The sequence below is a fragment of the Strongylocentrotus purpuratus genome, unplaced genomic scaffold (assembly GCF_000002235.5).
Source record: "Strongylocentrotus purpuratus isolate Spur 01 unplaced genomic scaffold, Spur_5.0 spur5_scaffold_1, whole genome shotgun sequence".
In the NCBI taxonomy this organism is placed as follows: domain Eukaryota; kingdom Metazoa; phylum Echinodermata; class Echinoidea; order Camarodonta; family Strongylocentrotidae; genus Strongylocentrotus; species Strongylocentrotus purpuratus.
Genome location: NW_022145594.1, coordinates 43324028 through 43343560, shown reverse-complemented (window position 1 = coordinate 43343560; position 19533 = coordinate 43324028). Strand labels below are relative to the sequence as shown.

Sequence of the window (19533 nt, the reverse complement as noted above, 5' to 3'; positions counted from 1 at the left end):
AGCACGCATTGCTTCTGATAGGTATTGTGCTGGGACTTGTGTAGGACTCCTGACACCATTAAGACTGAGAGACTGGACCTGCATGGTTTGTGAACATAGTTAAGCAGCACATCTATTAATATGTTTTATTCACTAATTTATCATTGTAGACTTTACAAACATTCTATTTATGTCATAGTTACATTCTTATTCCTAATAAAATTTTCAAAAAAAATTATTGAATAGATTTATTTTCAACTACAACTCTTTTCTCTTGGAATTGAAGAAGACTCTATAGAGTTTCTGTGGGGAGAATGATATGGTAAGAGTGATAAACAAAATGCTATATGTATTCTTTATAAGGCTTCCAACCTGGTTGCTTTGATAAGTCCTACTCCTAATAATACTGAAATTAATAATACCCAGTTATTTTATTAAAGGTATCCATAACTCTAATAATAGATTTCATGTAGACAGGTTAGGATGTTTGTTGCTATGGTACAATTTTGGTAAATTCAAGTCTTTATTAATTAAAAGTGCCTCTTAAAAAAACTATATAACATATGTTTCCTATCAATCAAACTTGAATTTCAACTGAATCAGCACATGCATAGTTTGCTTTTATTCCATATTTCATGACTCTTTGGAGAATGGCCTTTAAAAACAAAAAATCAATGCATGTGCATCATATAATCACTAATACCATAATCTCCCTGTGCTATGAGCTGTGAAAATACTGGCAGCAAAACACATGACACGCAATGGAAATTGGGCATCCTACACAGGGACATAATCATATATGTACTAATAGCGTGTTCAAGGGGTTTTTGGCTATAAGACGCCATAAACTTGTTTGCCGCGCCCTCTTGAAACTCAACCTTCGGAGGATTGGCTGGGAGCAGCCATGAAGGTGTGCCTCCCAGAGTTCATATTCTGAGAAATGCTGAATTTGGGCAGAAAACAGAGAGTTTGTGATTTTCTGTAGTCGTCGATAAAGCGCCAGGGTTTCTATCATAGCATTGAAGTCGTATAAGCATAACGCATGGTGCTCCCCGCCCTCATTGTATATACTTCCATGGTAAGTATTCACACTTGAAGGCTTTTGGTAACACCATGTGGTAGCCTTATTAATTAAAAAGACCATTGATATGTTCTTCTGTTAAAAGAAACAGCAAATATGAGACATTTAATGGAATTATAGAAAAGTAATATGTACAAAAGAAAAGCAAAGAGAAAGAGATGGTGATTGAATGGAATTAAATTAAACACTTACACATATATATCACAATTGTGGATGAACTGCTCACCTTTGATTCTTTTCCTTTCCTTGCAAGTGTTGCAAAAAAACAATGATGGAATGCACCTCCAAGAAGAGTAACTTCCTTCAAAGAGGACATGGAGCATATTATCTCTGCCACATCAAGTGACATAGTAGGTCCACAATCTTTATCAATATGGAGCTTAACCTGGATAAAATGACAAAGGGATTACTGATGTGATACAGAAAATGGATGTTCACTTGGATGTTAGGTATATACATAAATGTGTAAGCTTAATGAGCGTTTGTCCTAGATGTGCTGCTTGAACTACAGAGAGTAAGAGGGACTCAGGAGATTATGAGGTTACAGGCTGAAGAACTATTGCCACAACATTTCATACAAAATTGTATAGTCAAAGTTGTATAGTTGTATAGTTTCCTGCGTTCTGATTCGTTAAAACTATGGTGAAATGGTGGAATTTGGTAAGCCAAAGTACAATCCGTTTACAATAATCTAAATGAGAAGTTACAAAAGCATGGATCAATCGCTCTGTACACTTTTTGAAGTTTACTAATTCTGGAGATGCCTTCCGACAAGTATTCCTGATATGTTTTTCATATTCAGTACATTATCAACAGTGACGCGGAGGTTACGAACAACTTCTGAAGATATGTCAACGCCAGCAGCATCTACATGTGTGTATGTGTAATCTCATTCCCAAAACAATTCACTTATTTACATCAACTATTTGGCAGTTAAAAAAAGAAGGCACTACTTCCAGCTACTTGCGCCCTCTATACAGCCAACAAAGCCTAAGCAATACCCGTTGATCGCCCATGATCCACTTTTTCTTAAGTTTATTGAGAGCTGAATCGATGAGATGACCACCTGCAAGTGTCCATGCAGGGAGGGCTAATCCCTCCTGGCCAAACTAGTGCAGATAGGCTTAATATATCAACTCAAACTCAAGGAAATGCTTATTACAAGTAAAATTCATGGTATTATCTTTGTTATGATTACAATCTTGACTTCATTCACACCCCTTGTTTAAGGTAACCCTTCTCATCGAGTGATACAAAATGGATAATGTTTAGATGTCATCTTTTTATGAAAGTCTACTGTCAATTTCTTTGATACTTATCATCAAATGTGTTCTTTCTCGTACTTTGGTTAAATAACATATGAGTTTTCATTCACTCTTCAAAATAAACACCTTATGTTACCTTATGCGTGTGAATAGCGCAGCGGACAAGTGAGCAGAAAGAACTTAGATATCATGAGACAAGAAGTTAGTAGGCTGTTCAAAATAATTCAAGGTTATCCTATTGATTCAGACAAGGTTATGTGAAAGCCTAGATATATTACAGCATTTTAGACAATGAAGCACTGACGCAAAAGGCATGATTGAACTTTTAAAAAGGATTTAAGACCAAAGAAGCACATGCACTTGGCCTAATCCACATTTGTTCCATCAGCCCAAACTTGATACAAGGCAATTTTGACAACACTTTCTAAAGACCATGGTGCTCAGTCACCCATGGCAGAAATATTATAAATAGGGTATCATGGGACAAAACAAGTTACTCTTCATCATGAAATAGATTTCATAGTCATATTGGTTATGACTATTTATTAGGAGCTACCAAAGTTGAGTACACTTTTGTATCCGCAATTTAGTCTGGGTGGCCAACCACCGGCTTCTTGAAGAATTGTGTAAATCCATCAAGTGGGACGATTTAGATGCCATTCAATGTATACTACATGCGTCAAATATTAATATGTTAGCATGCACAGCCATGAAGGCCGAAGTATATGGAAAACCATAAGTGCGAAACGATGTTTATCTTGTTGCGTGTCGTGTATATAGGATCATCTAATTGCTTTATTTATCTGCTCAAATAAATAGACATACAGGCATCAATGCATGCATATTGTTGTACGATTGCAGTTCTAGTTTCCAAATTATTACAAGCATTACAATGTATAATAGTACATGCGTCACATATTGGTATGTAAGCATGCATGGCCATGTAGGCCAAAGTATATGGGAAACCATAGTGCGAAACGATGTTTATCTTGCTGCGTGTCGTGTATATAGGATCATCTCATTGCTTTATTTATCTGCTCAAAGAAATTATTACTGTTCAAACCTCTTTGATTTGATTTATTTACCAACAGCAGTACATTTCATACAACGGTATTAACATATATATATACAAGAAGAGAAACTATTGGTTGGTAAAAGGGGCCAGTTAATAGCACAAGTGCTAGTCGAGACCGCCCTTCCATAATTATACCGTAAAAAGAAAATTGCAAAAGATGTAAAAGTAAGAGCTTGTACAAAAATGGATGAACTAATTTTGTTTATCAAACTACCGTGCGAGTCAAAAAAAAGTTTACATCTAGAAAACTGCTTATTATTTTTAAAGTCATCTATGAAAAGTATACTATTATACATCTTATGAAAGAGTGTTTTATCCCAAATCATTTGGTATAATTTTTGTGTGGAATTCGTTCACGCTTGGATGAACAGCAGGCATTGTTTGCGAGAGTGCAAAAATCGACTTGTGCCAAAGTGATGCCTACAGTATGTATTATGTTGGGATTAGCGGAGTAAGAGAATGAATTGAATGTATCAAATGAAATGCATTGCATATGCTTTTTGCAGAAGCAAAGTCACACACACACACACACCCACGCGCACAAATGTTCGTTGATATTTGATATGTGTGGCATGATTAATTTTGTTAGGGATATTATTTGGATCTGCAAAGACCGAATTAATACCCAAATCCCAATTGTTTTATTGAAACATCACATACCGGTAAGTAACTTGGCGCAAGTCGATTTTTACACCCTTGCAAACAATGCCTCCTGTTCATCCAAGCGTGAATACATACCATACAAAAATGATACCAAATGATTTGGGATAGAACACTCTTTCATAAAATGTATAATAATTTACTGTTCATAGATGATTTTTAAAATAATTAGCAATTTTCTAGGTGTAAACTTCTTTTTGACTCACACTGTATGATCAAACTTACCACATGTAGTCCAATGAAAACATAACCAGCTACATTGTGCGCTGTTGTGTCTCTGGATATGTTCAGCATGATCTCCTCTGATGAAACTCTGTCCTTCACCAAGGCTGCTACATCTGGGTCAGGACACTCAAAGGCTACATCAACAATGAAATCTCTATGCATGTTTATTCCCAGTAGCATAGACTTCATTACATGGGTTGCAACACTTTTGTTTTGTGACACAGTGAAGTACAGGAGATACCTAAACTCCTCCTTTCTTGGCAGCACTACTTGCTCAATAAGCCTCTTGAATTCATCATGATCTGATTCATACAGGAAAGCAAGATGGACTCCAGCCATGTACTCCTGAAACAGCTTGTGAGGGAAGAAGACTGGCAATTGCACATGAGAATTCTTCTCATGTGCATGTCAGCAGTTATTCTGTCCTCCTGAGACAAAATCCCAACCCGACAGGCAGTCTCCTTGGATTCTGGGCATATTTTGAAATCAGCTTCACCAAACACCAATGTATTTTCTAGCAAACCATTGAGGGCCTGTTTGGCAATCGGTCCAAGGAGCTCATCAACTTTTTTCAAATAGGCAATAAGTGAGGGGCTGCCTACTTTCTTCACCTCTTTCTGAACATAATGTTCTTTTAGAAACGCAATCATTTCCTTGAATATCTGAGAGAAAGTTTTCAGTGATTTCATTTCCTTTAGTTTTTGCTTGTCACGTCTTTTCCACATAAGACACAACATGGCTACATATATTGGATAGTGGGCCATGTTTTCAGATATGACATCATTCTCACTGGTGAACTGGATAAGCTGATTTGCTTTATCATCATCCTCTGGAAAGTATTTGTGAATGTAATCTTCCAAATTCTCTCTGTTGAAACCCTCCACATGAATGAATGTGTAGAGCTTCATTAGGTCACCATCTGATCTAATCTCTAGTGCTCTCCATGGGCGAGTGGTGACCAAGACTGGGCAAGAGGCTAGTTCATCTGAACAAAGAATATCTTCAAGTCCAATATCACCAGTCTCAGATGAGCTTCCACATACCTCTGAAGAGTCTTGACTTTGATCGCAGGATCTTGTCTTCATGATTTTGCCACTGACTTCGTCTAGCCCATCGAATCCAATGAATACCTTGTCAGGATTTGACTGGATATACTCAGTAATCTGAGAAACCGTTGCTGGATTGTTTTTGGACAGATAAGACTTTGCAATCTCGCCAATAGTGTGTTGCTTAAAGTCATGAAGAGGAACAATCAAGACCCACACAAAGCGACTAAAATGCCCCCCTTCAACCCAGTCCCAGGCAATCTTAGCACAAAATGTGGTTTTTCCAGCCCCTGCCTCTCCTTGAACCATGATCCGCTTAGGGAACTCTCCATTGACTTCGAGTTTAAGGATATCATTGTAATCTAGCAATCGCTTCTTTGTCCCATGCTCTTCTTGTAAGACGAGATTAGTATACATGTCTTTAAACTGCACAGTGGAAGCAGGATTGAGAGGATCAGCTCTTATCTTACAGAGAGTTGACCTGTACTTGAACTTGAAATCATTTGCACACCGCTCAACCAGTTCAGGAGAAAGTGGTTTGGTCTGAGATTCGAGCAGTCTTGATGGCCCTCCTAAAAACACATAGATAATCCATATTCACATGTTATAAATAAACATAGTTTGATCTTTACAAGATACATCTGAAAGGGTTGGAAAGGCCTAAGTCTATACTAGTGTGACCTACAATGTACCACTATGTAGGTGCATGTACTCAAAGAGTCCTACTTGTTTGTCTTAATTTATAAAACTTAATTCAATTTTAAGGGCATTTAAAATATAAGTAATTTGTGTTTATAGGTACTAGTAGATGATTATCACTGGAATGATTTTTCTTAGGACATTTCAGCAAAGCAGAGTTTCCCTGACAACCACACATCATATTTTGATGAAAAAACCAATACAAATATGATTGCATCTCCAGTATGCCTCTGCCTAAATTAAGTTAAGATCAGGGCTCGAATCAATCTTTAAATATCATGAGAACAAAAAACCAATATATATGTATATATAAATACATGTTGATTGATCTTTCTTTATGAACTTTGACCTGACAATCAAACATCTGATCACTTGTCGCCCTAAGGTGATGCATAGCATGTGCAGTTTTTAAAAAAAATCCAGCACAAATAGCTTTATAGAGGTTATTGATATTATGATAATTGTGTCATTTTGCTGACTTTTGACCTTCTTAACCCAAAATATGTCAGTTTGTCTCTTTATGTTGATTGGGGATGCATACAAACACCAAATTTGAAATTCATGGCTCAAACCATTCTTGAGACATTGCAATAATGGGGCTAAAACCCTTTAAATGTATTACAAGTGACCCTCGATCATGGCCCTTAGCGTTTGGCCTACTTATCCCAAAATATTGTAACTTCATTTCACTTTGGTGCTGCACGCTAACACCAAGTTTGTAGTTCATAGCTCACGTGGTTCTTGATATATCGTGAGGCTGAAACCTGTAATATGTCTATCAGTATCACCCACTTACACTCAAATCTAATCAAGATTATCTTCCTATGGTGATGCAAGTTTGAAGTTCATACCTCAAGTGGTTCTTGAGATATTGCAAAAGCAAAAAAGCAGAATGGATGAACATACAACCTCAAAACATATTTTGTTATGTGGGCGGATGCATAATTACAATTATCATTATGGAATTAAGCAAAAGAATATAATCTGTTTGTAGTACATGTGCATGTATATAACATTTATGTAATCTGTGGCAAATGTTTCTAGAACACAGAGCACTCACTATCTCAACAGTAAAAAACGACTTCACTTTTATGCATGGTTTCTATGTCAGTCTTCAGGTGGTGCAAGAATTAGTATCTGTTTACCTGTGCTGTTTGGAATTGGAGGTCCATTCAGTAATCCGTCTGATAGGCCACCCAAGTCAATCTGTCGTAGTTTGTCTGCCAAAAGCTGTCGTTTGTTTGAGTGTGGAGGTTGCTGCTTGACATTCCATTTCATAAAGACATCCATAAAGGCATCTTTGAAGTTCTTCACATTCTCAATCAGGTTTGCCTTTAGATGAGCATGGGAGAACCCTAGAGATATCCCTACATTGTAGTAGAAAGATGGATCGATATCCTGGGCCAGCTTCAGGAACTCCATTTCACTGACAGAACTGTAAAATGAATAATAAATCAATTGGGTATGATAGGGTGGTCACTATGTACAGATTCTTTTGGTAGATGTACAGATTTCAATGCGAAACCAAATTCCAGGGAAACAAAAAATGTGGTCATTATAGGCAGACCTATGGTCTTTCTATAAAGGTGGTCACGAAAGCAGGTTTGACTGCACTAATATACTACTATACTACCACTTCTACTGCTACTACTACTCCTACTACTATTATTATTATTATTATTATTATTATTATTATAATTATAATTATTAATATTATTATTATTATCATTAGCTTATCATTATCATTATTATTATTATTATTATTATTATTATCATTATTACCTTCCTCATGATTATTATCTGTATCCAGGCGCATATGCAGGGGGGGGGGGTGGTGGTTGAACCCCGCCCTTTGGTAATTGTTTTTTGTTTTTGTTTTTGTTTTGTTTTTTATTAAAAAAAAAAATTATACCAATACCCCCCCCCCTCCCGCTTTGCGAAATTTTGGGCCCGATTTATAAATGTTAAACCCCCCCCCCCCCTTGAAAAAATCCTGCGTTCGCGCCTGTTTGTATCATGCATAGTCTAAAAGCATATTTTGTATACACATGATAACTTACAGTGTCACATATAAAGAGAAGGTTGAGTTCTGGGAAAGGTTTATGTAATGTGTGAGCATTTTCAGTTTGTCTTTGTTAGTGTGGAAGAGTATCATAGAAAAATTGTTCCTTGAAAAAGATGGCTCTTCAAATACCCTCATATTCAAAATATGACAAATAATTTGTTGTGGAACATACTTTCATGCCACATGGTTGTGTAGTTCCATATACACATTTCTTTATCCAGTGCATGTGACTTATAACAAGACTGGGCAAAACATAATTTTGTGATTCCAAAACCAAACGGTATACAGTTACACCTATATGCGAGATCAGAATTAAACGTTATTGTTAAACCTCAAAGGTTACTAGTATATGGGCTTACTTTGAGTCATTGGGTCATCGCATCCTGTATGGTGGGCAGCTTACCCGGTCTTATGTGAAAACATGCCCTCTGGTCCAGTTTACCAGACACTTTGTGAAAACCCTACAGCAAATCTACTAAAGATCACATCCTGAACGTGCATCTTTACATGATCTTTGGTTTCATGCAAGGTTGTGTAACACAACCACTCAACCGGGCGCGATGACCCGATGATTCCAAGTAAGCCAGTATATGCATACCTTTCTGCAGTGTTAGGACCTGGATTGGTTTCAACATCACCAGATCTCATCAAGAAGATCAGGAGCAGGTAGAGAAGGCAGAATCCACCCATGGTGTAAGATGTTCCTTTCACTTGACAGACGTGTAGTTTCCTGGAAAAAGGTGATAACATGGGCAACAAGACATGAAAACAATATTCAGAACTATCTACATTGCGTACATAAAACAGATTGAATGAAGATCCTTGAGGGTTTCAATTCACTACATTTATATTTAATAGTAGGGAAAAATTTAGGGAGTTTTCAACTCCATAAACTTTTTTGCCCCTGCCTCCCGAAACCCGCCCTTGGGAAGAATGGCTGGGACCAGCCAAGCAGCTGTGCCTCGCAGGGTTCATATTCAAGAAACGCTGTATTTGGGCAGAAAACAATGTGTTTGCGATATTTTGTAGTCGACAATCAGGGTACACCCAGGATTCTTTCACAGCATTATCATGTACTGCACAATAGAGATCCCGGGAGAGCAGTCAGGGCCCGTCGGCCCCTCGGTGGCAAAAAGTGGCACAGGAATGGAATCAACGACAGTGACACTGGAGTGTGGCCGGCTGACTATGAGTCAGCACAGATCATACTAATAGGCCATTTTCATAATGTACCGGTAATCAAATTAACTACATAAATCTTTTTGTTTTGTTATTCCAGCAGCTGGATTAAGCAATGTTCTTACTTGTGTGGATCACACTAGGAATGACGCTGGAGACCAGCAGTAGAGTTTTGTGTGGAAGATTTGCAGCACTGTTTTTTTGGAATTTCTCCTGTAAAATAATCCAATGAAAAACAATAATTTGTGAAAAATAATATCTCTTTCTTTGTTTTGTTTTCGCACTACTCTTTTCTCCCTACGATTTGCCTAACCTTGTCTCCTTCAAGTGCGTAGCCAGGATTTTATTTTAGGGGGGCGGTACGATTAGCACTCAAAGTGCGGAAAATTTGACCCCCCCCCCCCCCCCCCAAGATCTCGGCCGTTTCACTGCCGATCGTCGCGAAAATTTGCATACATGTCAAGTGAAGTGTATAGAAAACTATGGTAATTTCAATTTTTTGAAAAATTTACTCATTTGCATATTTATGGTTATTTATGCAAATAAGGTCATCAAATTCACATTTTTGCCCATAAATCATACATTATTCATATTTAAGCATTCTTTTTTACTACATATATTTGTTAGACCATTTGGAATAATAATACAACACAAAAAATTGGAAGAGCCAGGTTATTCCTTATGTTATCTCTTGTTTTGATAATTTCTTATGTATTTCATTGTTTTTTAACTTATGTATTTTATTGTTTTCGTTGTTTTTGTTGTTTTATTTCATTTATAACTACAATTCGACTATTTTGACCCCAAAACAAACACCTAAACTTTAAACAAGACTAAATAACCACTGTTTTATCTCTTTTTAGGAAAAATGACATTTCCATATGTTTTGTTCACAAATGAGCAACTTTCGGGCTGACATGCGAAGACAAAAGGTCACGTGACTTTGTAACTTCGATACGTCCGATTTTGGAAAAATTGTTTTAAAAGATGCGTAAGACTCACAAGAAAAAAGTCATGAAAGGAAAATTTTTTGGCAGGAATCCATCAGCCGGTTCTTGAGATAACGCGATCACGAGAACTGGACGTACGGACGGACGGACGGACAACCCGAAAACATAATGCCTCCAGCAACTTCGTAACGGAGGCATTGAGACATAAGCAGGCTTAGTTACAAGAGATTATAAATAATTCATTTGTTTGCCTTGGAGAAAAAAGTCCTTTCATAATCATTTTTTGTATGTTATATACCACAGAATTAGTAAGATGTGTATTAGACTTCTTACAAGGATTATGAAAAATTGTCCCGACTTATGTCTTTTCTTTTTTAATGACAGCTGTAGGGGTATGGCAATAATGACAGGCACAGAATATACTGATAAGATCAATTATGTTAACCGATAGTATTAATCTTATCAACTTGAAGAGATAGACAATAATTTAAGGATGAAAGTCCAGATTGAATGAATTAGCAGTACATATATACCCACAGCCGTTTATTACTTTATATATGTAATAAAATCCAGGACCTTAACCCTTTAATCATATATGAAAATCAAGATTACACGCTTAACGACAAATTAGTAATTTATTAATATTTAGGTCCACAAGGAAAACAAACAAACTAACCTTTGATTTTATGCTTGTGTTCAAATTTTGCTAAGAAGATCATGTCGCAAGGCTGCTTAGCACAGTAGGATCTAGCTGTACAACTATGAGAACCAAGTTCAAGATGATGGAGACATGGCGGGAGAGAACTCTTGGACTAAAGGTCTATTTGGTGAATACGACTCGAGGTCCACTCTATCTCTGAGTCTGTCAAAAGAAAAAATGAAACCAAGAAAAATAATAATATGGAGCTTGATACACCTACCGGTACCTACTACCATATATAAAATTCTACATCTAGTCTAGAATCAAACTTGTTAGTGTTATGTGTAGACTACATGTAGACCTAACTATTATTAATTTATATCTGACAAAAATACAGTAGTCTAGATCTAGATTATAGGTCCAGATCTAGGACTAGTCTTGTACAATACTAAAAAGGCTGCAGTAGAGACTAGGTCTACATCTACCCTAGATCTATCATGTAGACTAAATCTACATCTAGATTTCAATCAAGATCATACTTGGATCTAAACATAGTCCAAGTTTCTTTCATAAAATGTTAACGTTAAAATGATGATCCTGTTGATTGTTATTATAAACAAGAACAAGGCGAGGTCAAGGGCTATACCATACTGCCTACCGGCAGAAATCAAAGTCGATCTAGAAATAAATGAGGTCTATTTTTCAAAATTGACAACTATATAAGCACAAGACCCATCGGCAACCATACAGCATGATGATTCCTAAGGCTGCAGTGGACCTACATAGTTATCAACTGCAAGAATAAAGTGAATTAATGAATTTGTACCTGTCCTAACTGAAAGTTTAACGTTGGTAGACATTTACAGTTGGACATGCATGAATTTATATGAATGGGATTGAAATGCATGAAATGCATGAACGAACGCAATTCGTCATCTGTGTAGTTGTTGTTCTACGAGGTCAAGGTACATGTCAATGTTTGGAGCATGAAACCAAATTAGCTCAGCAGCCTATAGTGCACTTTGATCAAATGAAAAAGATACCACTATCCGAGTATTGGAACATTCAGGGAGGTACCTAGTAATAGTTTATTTACACAAATATGGACGTCAATATTTGGATACACTTTGTTCCAATACTCATATATCGGTGCCTGGTACGTTTGATAATTCTTGGTTAGATCAAAGTGCTCTAGGCTGCCAGGATAAATCCAATGTTCCCTGATCAAACTAACGAGGTACCACTATCCGAGTATTGGAACATTCAGGGAGGTACCTAGTAATAGTTTATTTACACAAATATGGACGTCAATATTTGGATACACTTTGTTCCAATACTCATATATCAGTGCCTCGTACGTTAGATCAAAGTGCTCTAGGCTGCCAGGATAAATCCAATGTTCCCTTGCCCTTTCGCTATCCAAATGACACTTTTTGTACCTGCACGTAAGCCAAGTAAGACACGGCGCAGTACTAACCCATTTCAAAAAGTGCAGCTGCAAAGCTTTGCCAGAAAACGAAGAGGAAGGGTAGCCCCCCCCCCCCCCCACTCAGTGTTATTTAGGGTACGCATATGCATATTCCCTCCTTTTGAAAACATCCCCCTAAGTCCGGTGTGAAAAGTCAATAAAGGCCGGATTTTTGTGTACTACAAGCTGGACTTTGGTGCAATAAAAATGAAAAGTAACCCTTTACCGGACATTTTGGGAACACGCATGCAGTCCCTCCGACCCCGGACTGGGGGGGGGGGGGAGGGAAGGGAAGCAAGGGGGGAAAAACAACCTACAGAATGTGTAGCCTACTCATACCATGTATATCTCTGCGTTATAGATAAAGAAGCATGCTCCTCTTTCAAAAATCTTGCATAGATTAAGCCCCAGGGATTGTTTTTATGCAGATTACTGTCTCGAGTCTGAATGAGGTCTGCTGTATTTATGCACAGTATGCTAATGATAGGTACATACAAGTACATGTACAATCTAAATACATGATCTTTTAAACCCAGCACTCACTACACGATCTGACTACGATCCGATTCTTGAAGAAATGACAATAGTATTAGATATGGAAATCTAAACGATGGACGCTTTGCTGATTTAGGTTGTAAATAATGATAGGAATACTGTCAACCAAAATGTTGGTGCCTCTAAGCTTTCTAGTCAGAATAAATGCTGAATCGGCATGAAATAGTAAACAATCGTATGACTGATCCGACGTCACTACAATTCTGAGCCGATTTTGCTTTTCCTCCTTCATGGAAACTTGCAATCCCTTAGGCCAAATTTTTTTAATTTCATTAATCCCATGACTATTCAGATCCTCCATCATTAAGAATTTACAAGTTTGAATGTTCATGTAAAATGCTGTGGCAATTTTTTCCACAACCGGATTGCAGTTTGATCGTGTAGTGTATGCCGAGCCTTAGGCAGGATTACAACACAGGCAAGCTGGCATCGGGGTATAATAGCATCAGGATGGCAATTAGATAGCCAAACTTACGATCAGGCCTAAAAAAAAGAGATGTTATATTGCCCTTTGCGACCAACCTTAAAATCTTGAAATCTACGGTCAGCTTTTTAAAAAAGTTTTTTTTTAACCGTTTTTTTAGAAGAAAAGGCTTTGGTAACTTTGTAACAGAATTTGTATTCTTCTTTCTGATTCTTCTTCTTTTTTCTTTTTTTATAACGTAAAAGTGAAATTTTCTTAGAGCAATATTTGTTCTATTTTTTAAATTTCACTAGAGCTCTCTTTTCAGTTTACCAAAAACTAACAAATAATAATCAATACAAAATGACAAGACATATGAGCTTGATTTTGAGTCTTACCCAGTAGGTCCCCCAGTCAGTCAGATCTTGTAAACTTTCACAGATAACAGGACGGACATCAGGGCTAGCTCCTTCAGATGCCGATGAAGATTCCATCCCATTCCACCTCAATCATGCCCTTTAGCTAGATAAGGGTACAGTGTAAAAAAAACCAAGAGAAACACAAGATTAATGTGATATATCAATAAGACTAGCTGACAAATCTGAACCATGAAGATAACAAATAAAGGTGGGAAGAAGGTGGGAAGAAGGAGAAAAAGAAGAGGAAGAAGAAAAAGAACAAGAACAAGAAGAACAAGAAGAAGAACAAGAATAAGGTACATGCAGGAAGTTCACTAAATTTAGCTAACTTAGTGCATGTGCCGTAGTACACTAGGCAATCTCTACTATCCTAAAGTAGGTATCAAACTGGCAATATTAAAGGCACACTGTCCTACTTGTAGCTAGTTGCTCCCTCTATATAGAAAACTTTCCAAATTGGTGCCTGTTGGTCCCCCATGATCCTCTTTTTCCTCTGTTAGATGAGAGCTGAGTTAATGAGATAGCCACCTGTCACAGTGACCTCGCTGGCTCACTGGATGGCCAATCCCTTCTGGCTGAAGTAGTAAAGCCTCCCTTTAAAACAATTATTTAAGTGTTCACATCACAAACTCTCTAGCTCTGGTATGGTATCAAATTTTCTCATTTTTGGGATGAATTCTTGACCGATTTCAAAGTGCTTTGTAGAAATAGAAAGTAGAGTGTCAATTCAGGCTAGGTATATCAATATCATATTTCGTGTTACATTTATCACCTAGCTCTTAAAGGTGGGGTGTCCCTTTTACAGGCTGAAAATATAATTTGTAAACTTGTGTGAATCCTATGGTAAACAAGAGATAACACCAACTCAAAACTCCCCTGAAAAGATTAGAACTGGTAATTGACTTTATGTTAAATTATTTCAACCGTAAGCATTTTGAAAATTAGGCATAGAAAATAGTCTGACTTTCAGACCCTTGTATCGTACCATATTGAAGTACGTTTTGTGCTTTGCAAAGATTCAATCAGCTTAATTTTAGCCATTATAAGAAATAGGCTATTAATGCGTTCAAATTCTCATGTACCTTTTACAGCTCTTATTATGCATTTTATTACCAAAGAAAAAAAAGTAGTCAGTATTAGGTCCTTTTCGTTTGTCACGTCCACATAGACCACGTCAAAGATGTGACGTCATTTCAGCAATTTGCAACGCATAACTCATAAAGGAAAGACAGAAAGAGAAAGTAATAGAATGATAAAAACAAATAATAACGTAAGAGGAGGTGATAGAAGGAAGAAACAAAGAATAACATAAGGAAAGAGAAGATGATAGAAGGAAAAAACAAAGGATAGCGTAGGGAAAGATACAAAGAGGAAATCAATAGAAGAATTAAAAGAATAACATAAGAGAAGGTGATAGAAGGATAAGAAACAAAGAATAAAATAAGGAAAGACAGAAAGAGAAAATGATAAAGATTAGATAACGAAAAGATAGAAGAGAAGATGAAAGATGGAAAAACAAAGAATAAAATAAGGAATAGTAGGAAGAAAATGATAGAACGATAAAACCAAAGAATTACATGAGAAAATGTGATAGAAGAAACGAAGAACAACTTGAGGGAAGATAGAAAGAGAAAATGATAAAGAATAGACAATGGAAAGATAAAAGAGAAGATGAAAGATGGAAAAACAAAGAATAACATAAGAAAAACAGGAAGATAAAATGATAAAAGGAAAACAAAGAATAATATGACAAAAGATAGAAAAAAATGATAGAATAATAAACGAACAATAACATAGGAACTGAAAGAAAGAGAAATTGAATAAGCGCAGTGGGGCCATTATCTTATAGAGAACGGTTGTCGACTACAAGCGAAAAGGGCTATAAAGTAGTGAACAGGACGGGTTGATTGCAGCCAATTTGCATCGTTACAGGACAGGAACAGTATCCTCGTCCACACAAACGAAAAGGCCCTAGTGTCTGACACTTCACTCACTGTCACTTCACTGTCAGTGATGACAGTGAATGAAGTCTAGTAGAGTAGAAAGTAAACGGCTTCCTTGCATAATTTGAATACTAGGCGACTGCTAACGTTTAAGTTTCACAGATACTCACTAATGTAATATGGCACACTTGTCATATTCATAATTCCTTCAAAGTTCTACAGAATTTGATGTTGGCTGCAAAGTGCAAAGGGATACACTACCTCTACCGGTAACTAAGGCCTATAGTGTACATGGGCCAAGCCTAGGCCAATGCAATGCCAACGAGCAGTCTTCCACCCGAACTCTACCGCTCGCCCTAGCCGCGCCCCAGTACCAAGAGCCCGTTGAACTGTGACTCTCTACCTCTGTCGCGGGCTATATCAATCATGCATGGCCATGGATTGGATGCTCAATATCCCCGCGTTTCACTCGCTGCACCTGTATTAAATTTTCCAAAGCCCCACAAACAAAATCTAATAAAAAAGGAATAGACTTATTAAAACAATTGAATAATAATCTTACCATTTATCAACAGTCTGGATAAGAAACGAGAAACTCCTCCCGCTTTCTGTTCATGGCTGCATGGTTTAACTGAGTGCGCAGAGCGATAGCGCATATACACGTACAGCTAGCTAGTACAATATCTCAGAACTAGTATTATCCCCTGGAGAATCACACCCTGAAAAATTACCCCCAATTAAGCACAACCCCCCCCCCCCCCCCGTTCATGAAAGGGGAAGTCACCATAATATAAGCAACCAGGCGCAGTGGGGTTGGGGGGGTGGGGGGGGGGGAGGGGTAAGTGCACATTTTTTTTTTTTTTTTGTTGTTCCAGGATTTGATGACAAATTTCGCAACGACTCAGCCAGCCGCTGAATAAGCGGGGGGGGGGGGGGGGGGGGGGGGGGGGTAAGAGCACATTAATTTAAAAAAAATTGAGGGGGGTTCGACCTTCCCCCCCCCCCCCCCGCCTACCTGCGTACGCGCCTGCTTACAACTGATAAAAAGTTTGTTCAATAAAAGCATATTTTTTTCGGGGGTAATTCTCTTCCGGGGGAGGGGTATTGTCAAAGGATGGGTAATATTAAAAAAAGTGCTGCTTCAAAGGCCTTGAAGATTGCGCACTGTGATGTTGAGCAAAAAAAAGGGGGTTAACCCCTCCTCCCCCCCCCCCCAAACAAAAAAAAACTATTTTGATGAATATACGGTGGGTGAACTTTCAAAAGTCAATGAGACATGAGGGTTCCAATGAAAGAGCTAGTGATAACGTATGTCGGGGTGGATGTGCTTTTCGTTTAAAATGAATTTTTAACGATTTTTTTTTTTTTGTTGTTGTAAAATTCCATAGGCTAATATGTTAGGCTGCTGACTCTGACGATAGGGGGCATTGTCAAATGAGACTAAACGGAGCTATATGGGGATAAGTGGTGTAGCAGCGTTGCCATGCATGAAGGGGATGATGATGATCTATCGCCATGTACGTCCCTATTACCTCAGCAAAGGAAGCGACGGAGAGGGGGTTGTAAGAATTTTAGGCCCACCCAGGCGCGTACGCAGGAGGGGGGGGGGGGGGGTGTTTAGGGGGTTAACCCCCCCCCTTTGGTAATTTTATGTATGTAAACCCCCCTAAAAAAAACCTAACCCCCCCCCCCTTTGGTTTTTGTTTTTTGTTTTTTTTAATAAATTTAAAAAAACAAATTATTCCCACGGCCGACCTAAAAAAGGTGACCTTATCCCCCCCCCCCCCCCCCCCCAACTGAGCAAAATGTCAAATTTCCAAATTTCGAGAAAAAAAAGTGTCCTCTTACCCCCCCCCCCCCCCCCCCCTTATTCAGCAGTCAGCTGAGTCGTTGCGAAATTTTCGGACCGATTTATAAATGTTAAACCCCCCCCCCTTGTAAATCCTGTTCTTGCACTAATTGTTTCTCCTTCTTCTTTCTTGTAAATCGTACTCTCTTTCTCCCCCCTCTAAAGCTCGCTCTCTCTCTGTCTTTCTCTCCCCCACCTTCTCCTTCTTCCTTGTCTATCATAATTATTCCCTTTAATTTTACCTTGATGTCCTTGCACTAAACTCGTTATTTCCCCCCTTTTTCATTGTTGAATACTAGTTAGATTTTTTTCTAAAAGAGGACCTATATAGCTTCACAAGCTCTGCTTTTTTTTTTTACAGGTTCCTCCACTCTTTCTCAAATTAAGATGTAATAAGAATGATTATAGTTTATACAAATCTTTGATAATGATGCAAAGTATTAATGTTCACTAAAGAAGTATGTACCTCATTAAATAATTGCAATATTTTTATTGTACCGATATTGGTAATGCACTGATTTGTTTTGTTTATGTTTTATTATAATATGTAATATGAGAAAGTAGAATATTAATCTGAACTGAACTGAATAGTATTTCCCACTCGCCCATTATTGTCATGATTCGGACTGAAAATCATGACTATGTCCTGGATCCAGATTTCATTTTATGTATTAATTGACAGATAGCCTGCGTCATTTCTGAACACACATCATGTCCTTCGCAACATATACTGCCCCATCAACAAATTGCTTTTGACGGGGGGGGGGGGGCATTTCAATGAAGGGTGAGGGGGTAGGGTGAAAGTTCTGAACCGTACCATGCACTATGAACATGTTTAAGACGGCATAGTATGTCTATCACTTGGAACAGGTCTTGTATTATTTGACCTATATCCTGATTTGACTCTGAGAACACATAATACACTGTTGGTCATTAAGGTGGAATAATTATTTTTACCCCAATTTATAGAATGATTTTGACAATGATTTATTCTTAATAGATCGACATAATAGTATACATTCTCAGATTTTATTGAATAATAATTTGCGAGTGTTTGTTTTGTGTGACTGCTAAAGCATGTGTGTGCTATGCTTATCAACTAGGGGACATACGTCCTTTAGTCATAACTGACAGTAATGAGGATTAATGCCTCACAAAAGGGCACTATATAGCTGATCGACACGATTTTGATACCGGGGCCATTGCAATGAGGACATTGCTTAGCCACTGAATCATGACTGTAGCCACTGAATCATGACGGGGCCGCCCCCACAGATAAAAAAAAAAGGGAAAAAAATGAATAATAATTTGCGAGTGTTTGTTTTGTGTGACTGCTAAAGCATGTGTGTGCTATGCTTATCAACTAGGGGACATACGTCCTTAAGTCATAACTGACAGTAATGAGGATTAATGCCTCACAAAAGGGCACTATATAGCTGATCGACACGATTTTGATACCGGGACCATTGCAATGAGGCCATTGCTTAGCCACTGAATCATGACGGGGCCGCCCTCAAAGATTTAAAAAAAAAAAAAAAAATTACAATAAATTATCAATAGTGCATTGCATTTTCCCCCGGTCCAAAACAGAAAAATTCCTCTGAAAGGCAATGCGTTATGGTTCAAGGAATGGCCACACATGCAGAGGTACCATTTTGAAAAATGGGGGGGGGGGGGGAGGGCCCGGGGGGAAGTGAGCATTAATTTTTAATTTTGTTTTGCCTCTGAAAAAATTGAATCGCTCCCCCCCCCCCCCCCCACCCCCTTAGAACCAAGGGAGGGGGCCCGTCTACAAACAAAGGTAAAAAAAATAACGTATTTTTACCTATTTTCCCAGGGGAGAAGGCTTGGGCCCCCGCCCCCCCCCCCCCCCACCTGGATCCGCCACTGCCGCCGCTATAATGGAACGACCTTAGTCAAATATATTTCAAATATAACCTTTATACCTTTGTTTACCAGCGAACTATATGTCGCTTGTTTTTCAACCATAATGCATGCAAGCACCGAACGCCATAAGCATTAAGGGCGGGAC

At 38.0% G+C, this 19533-nt stretch overlaps 1 protein-coding gene and 1 long non-coding RNA gene across 2 annotated transcripts; both read right to left on the bottom strand.

Moving 5' to 3' along the window:
* Positions 1-4551: 4551 nt before the first annotated feature.
* Positions 4552-8822, bottom strand: LOC115921378 (protein NLRC5-like). The gene is made up of 3 exons (XM_030978810.1): positions 8694-8822; positions 7176-7465; positions 4552-5903 (listed from the first exon to the last, which is right to left on the bottom strand). The coding sequence occupies exons 1-3, from the start codon at positions 8783-8785 to the stop codon at positions 4552-4554; spliced, it is 1734 nt and encodes a 577-aa protein (XP_030834670.1). The 5' UTR covers positions 8786-8822.
* Positions 8823-9404: 582 nt separating this feature from the next.
* Positions 9405-13833, bottom strand: LOC115921501. Its single transcript, XR_004062912.1, has 3 exons — positions 13689-13833; positions 10901-11086; positions 9405-9487 (listed from the first exon to the last, which is right to left on the bottom strand). It is a non-coding gene; the product is annotated as an uncharacterized LOC115921501 (long non-coding RNA).
* Between the last annotated feature and the right edge of the window lie 5700 nt (positions 13834-19533).

What these genes read in the sequence shown, in the direction of transcription:
- LOC115921378 (XM_030978810.1), bottom strand. Translation starts at nt 8,785, where the DNA reads ATGGGTGGATTCTGCCTTCTCTACCTGCTCCTGATCTTCTTGATGAGA. An exon ending in GGTCCTAACACTGCAGAAAG is followed by an intron (nt 7,466 to 8,693) that starts GTATGCATATAC and finishes TTCATTTTACAG; the next exon opens with TTCTGTCAGTGAAATGGAGT. An exon ending in TCCAATTCCAAACAGCACAG is followed by an intron (nt 5,904 to 7,175) that starts GTAAACAGATAC and finishes ATGTGTTTTTAG; the next exon opens with GAGGGCCATCAAGACTGCTC.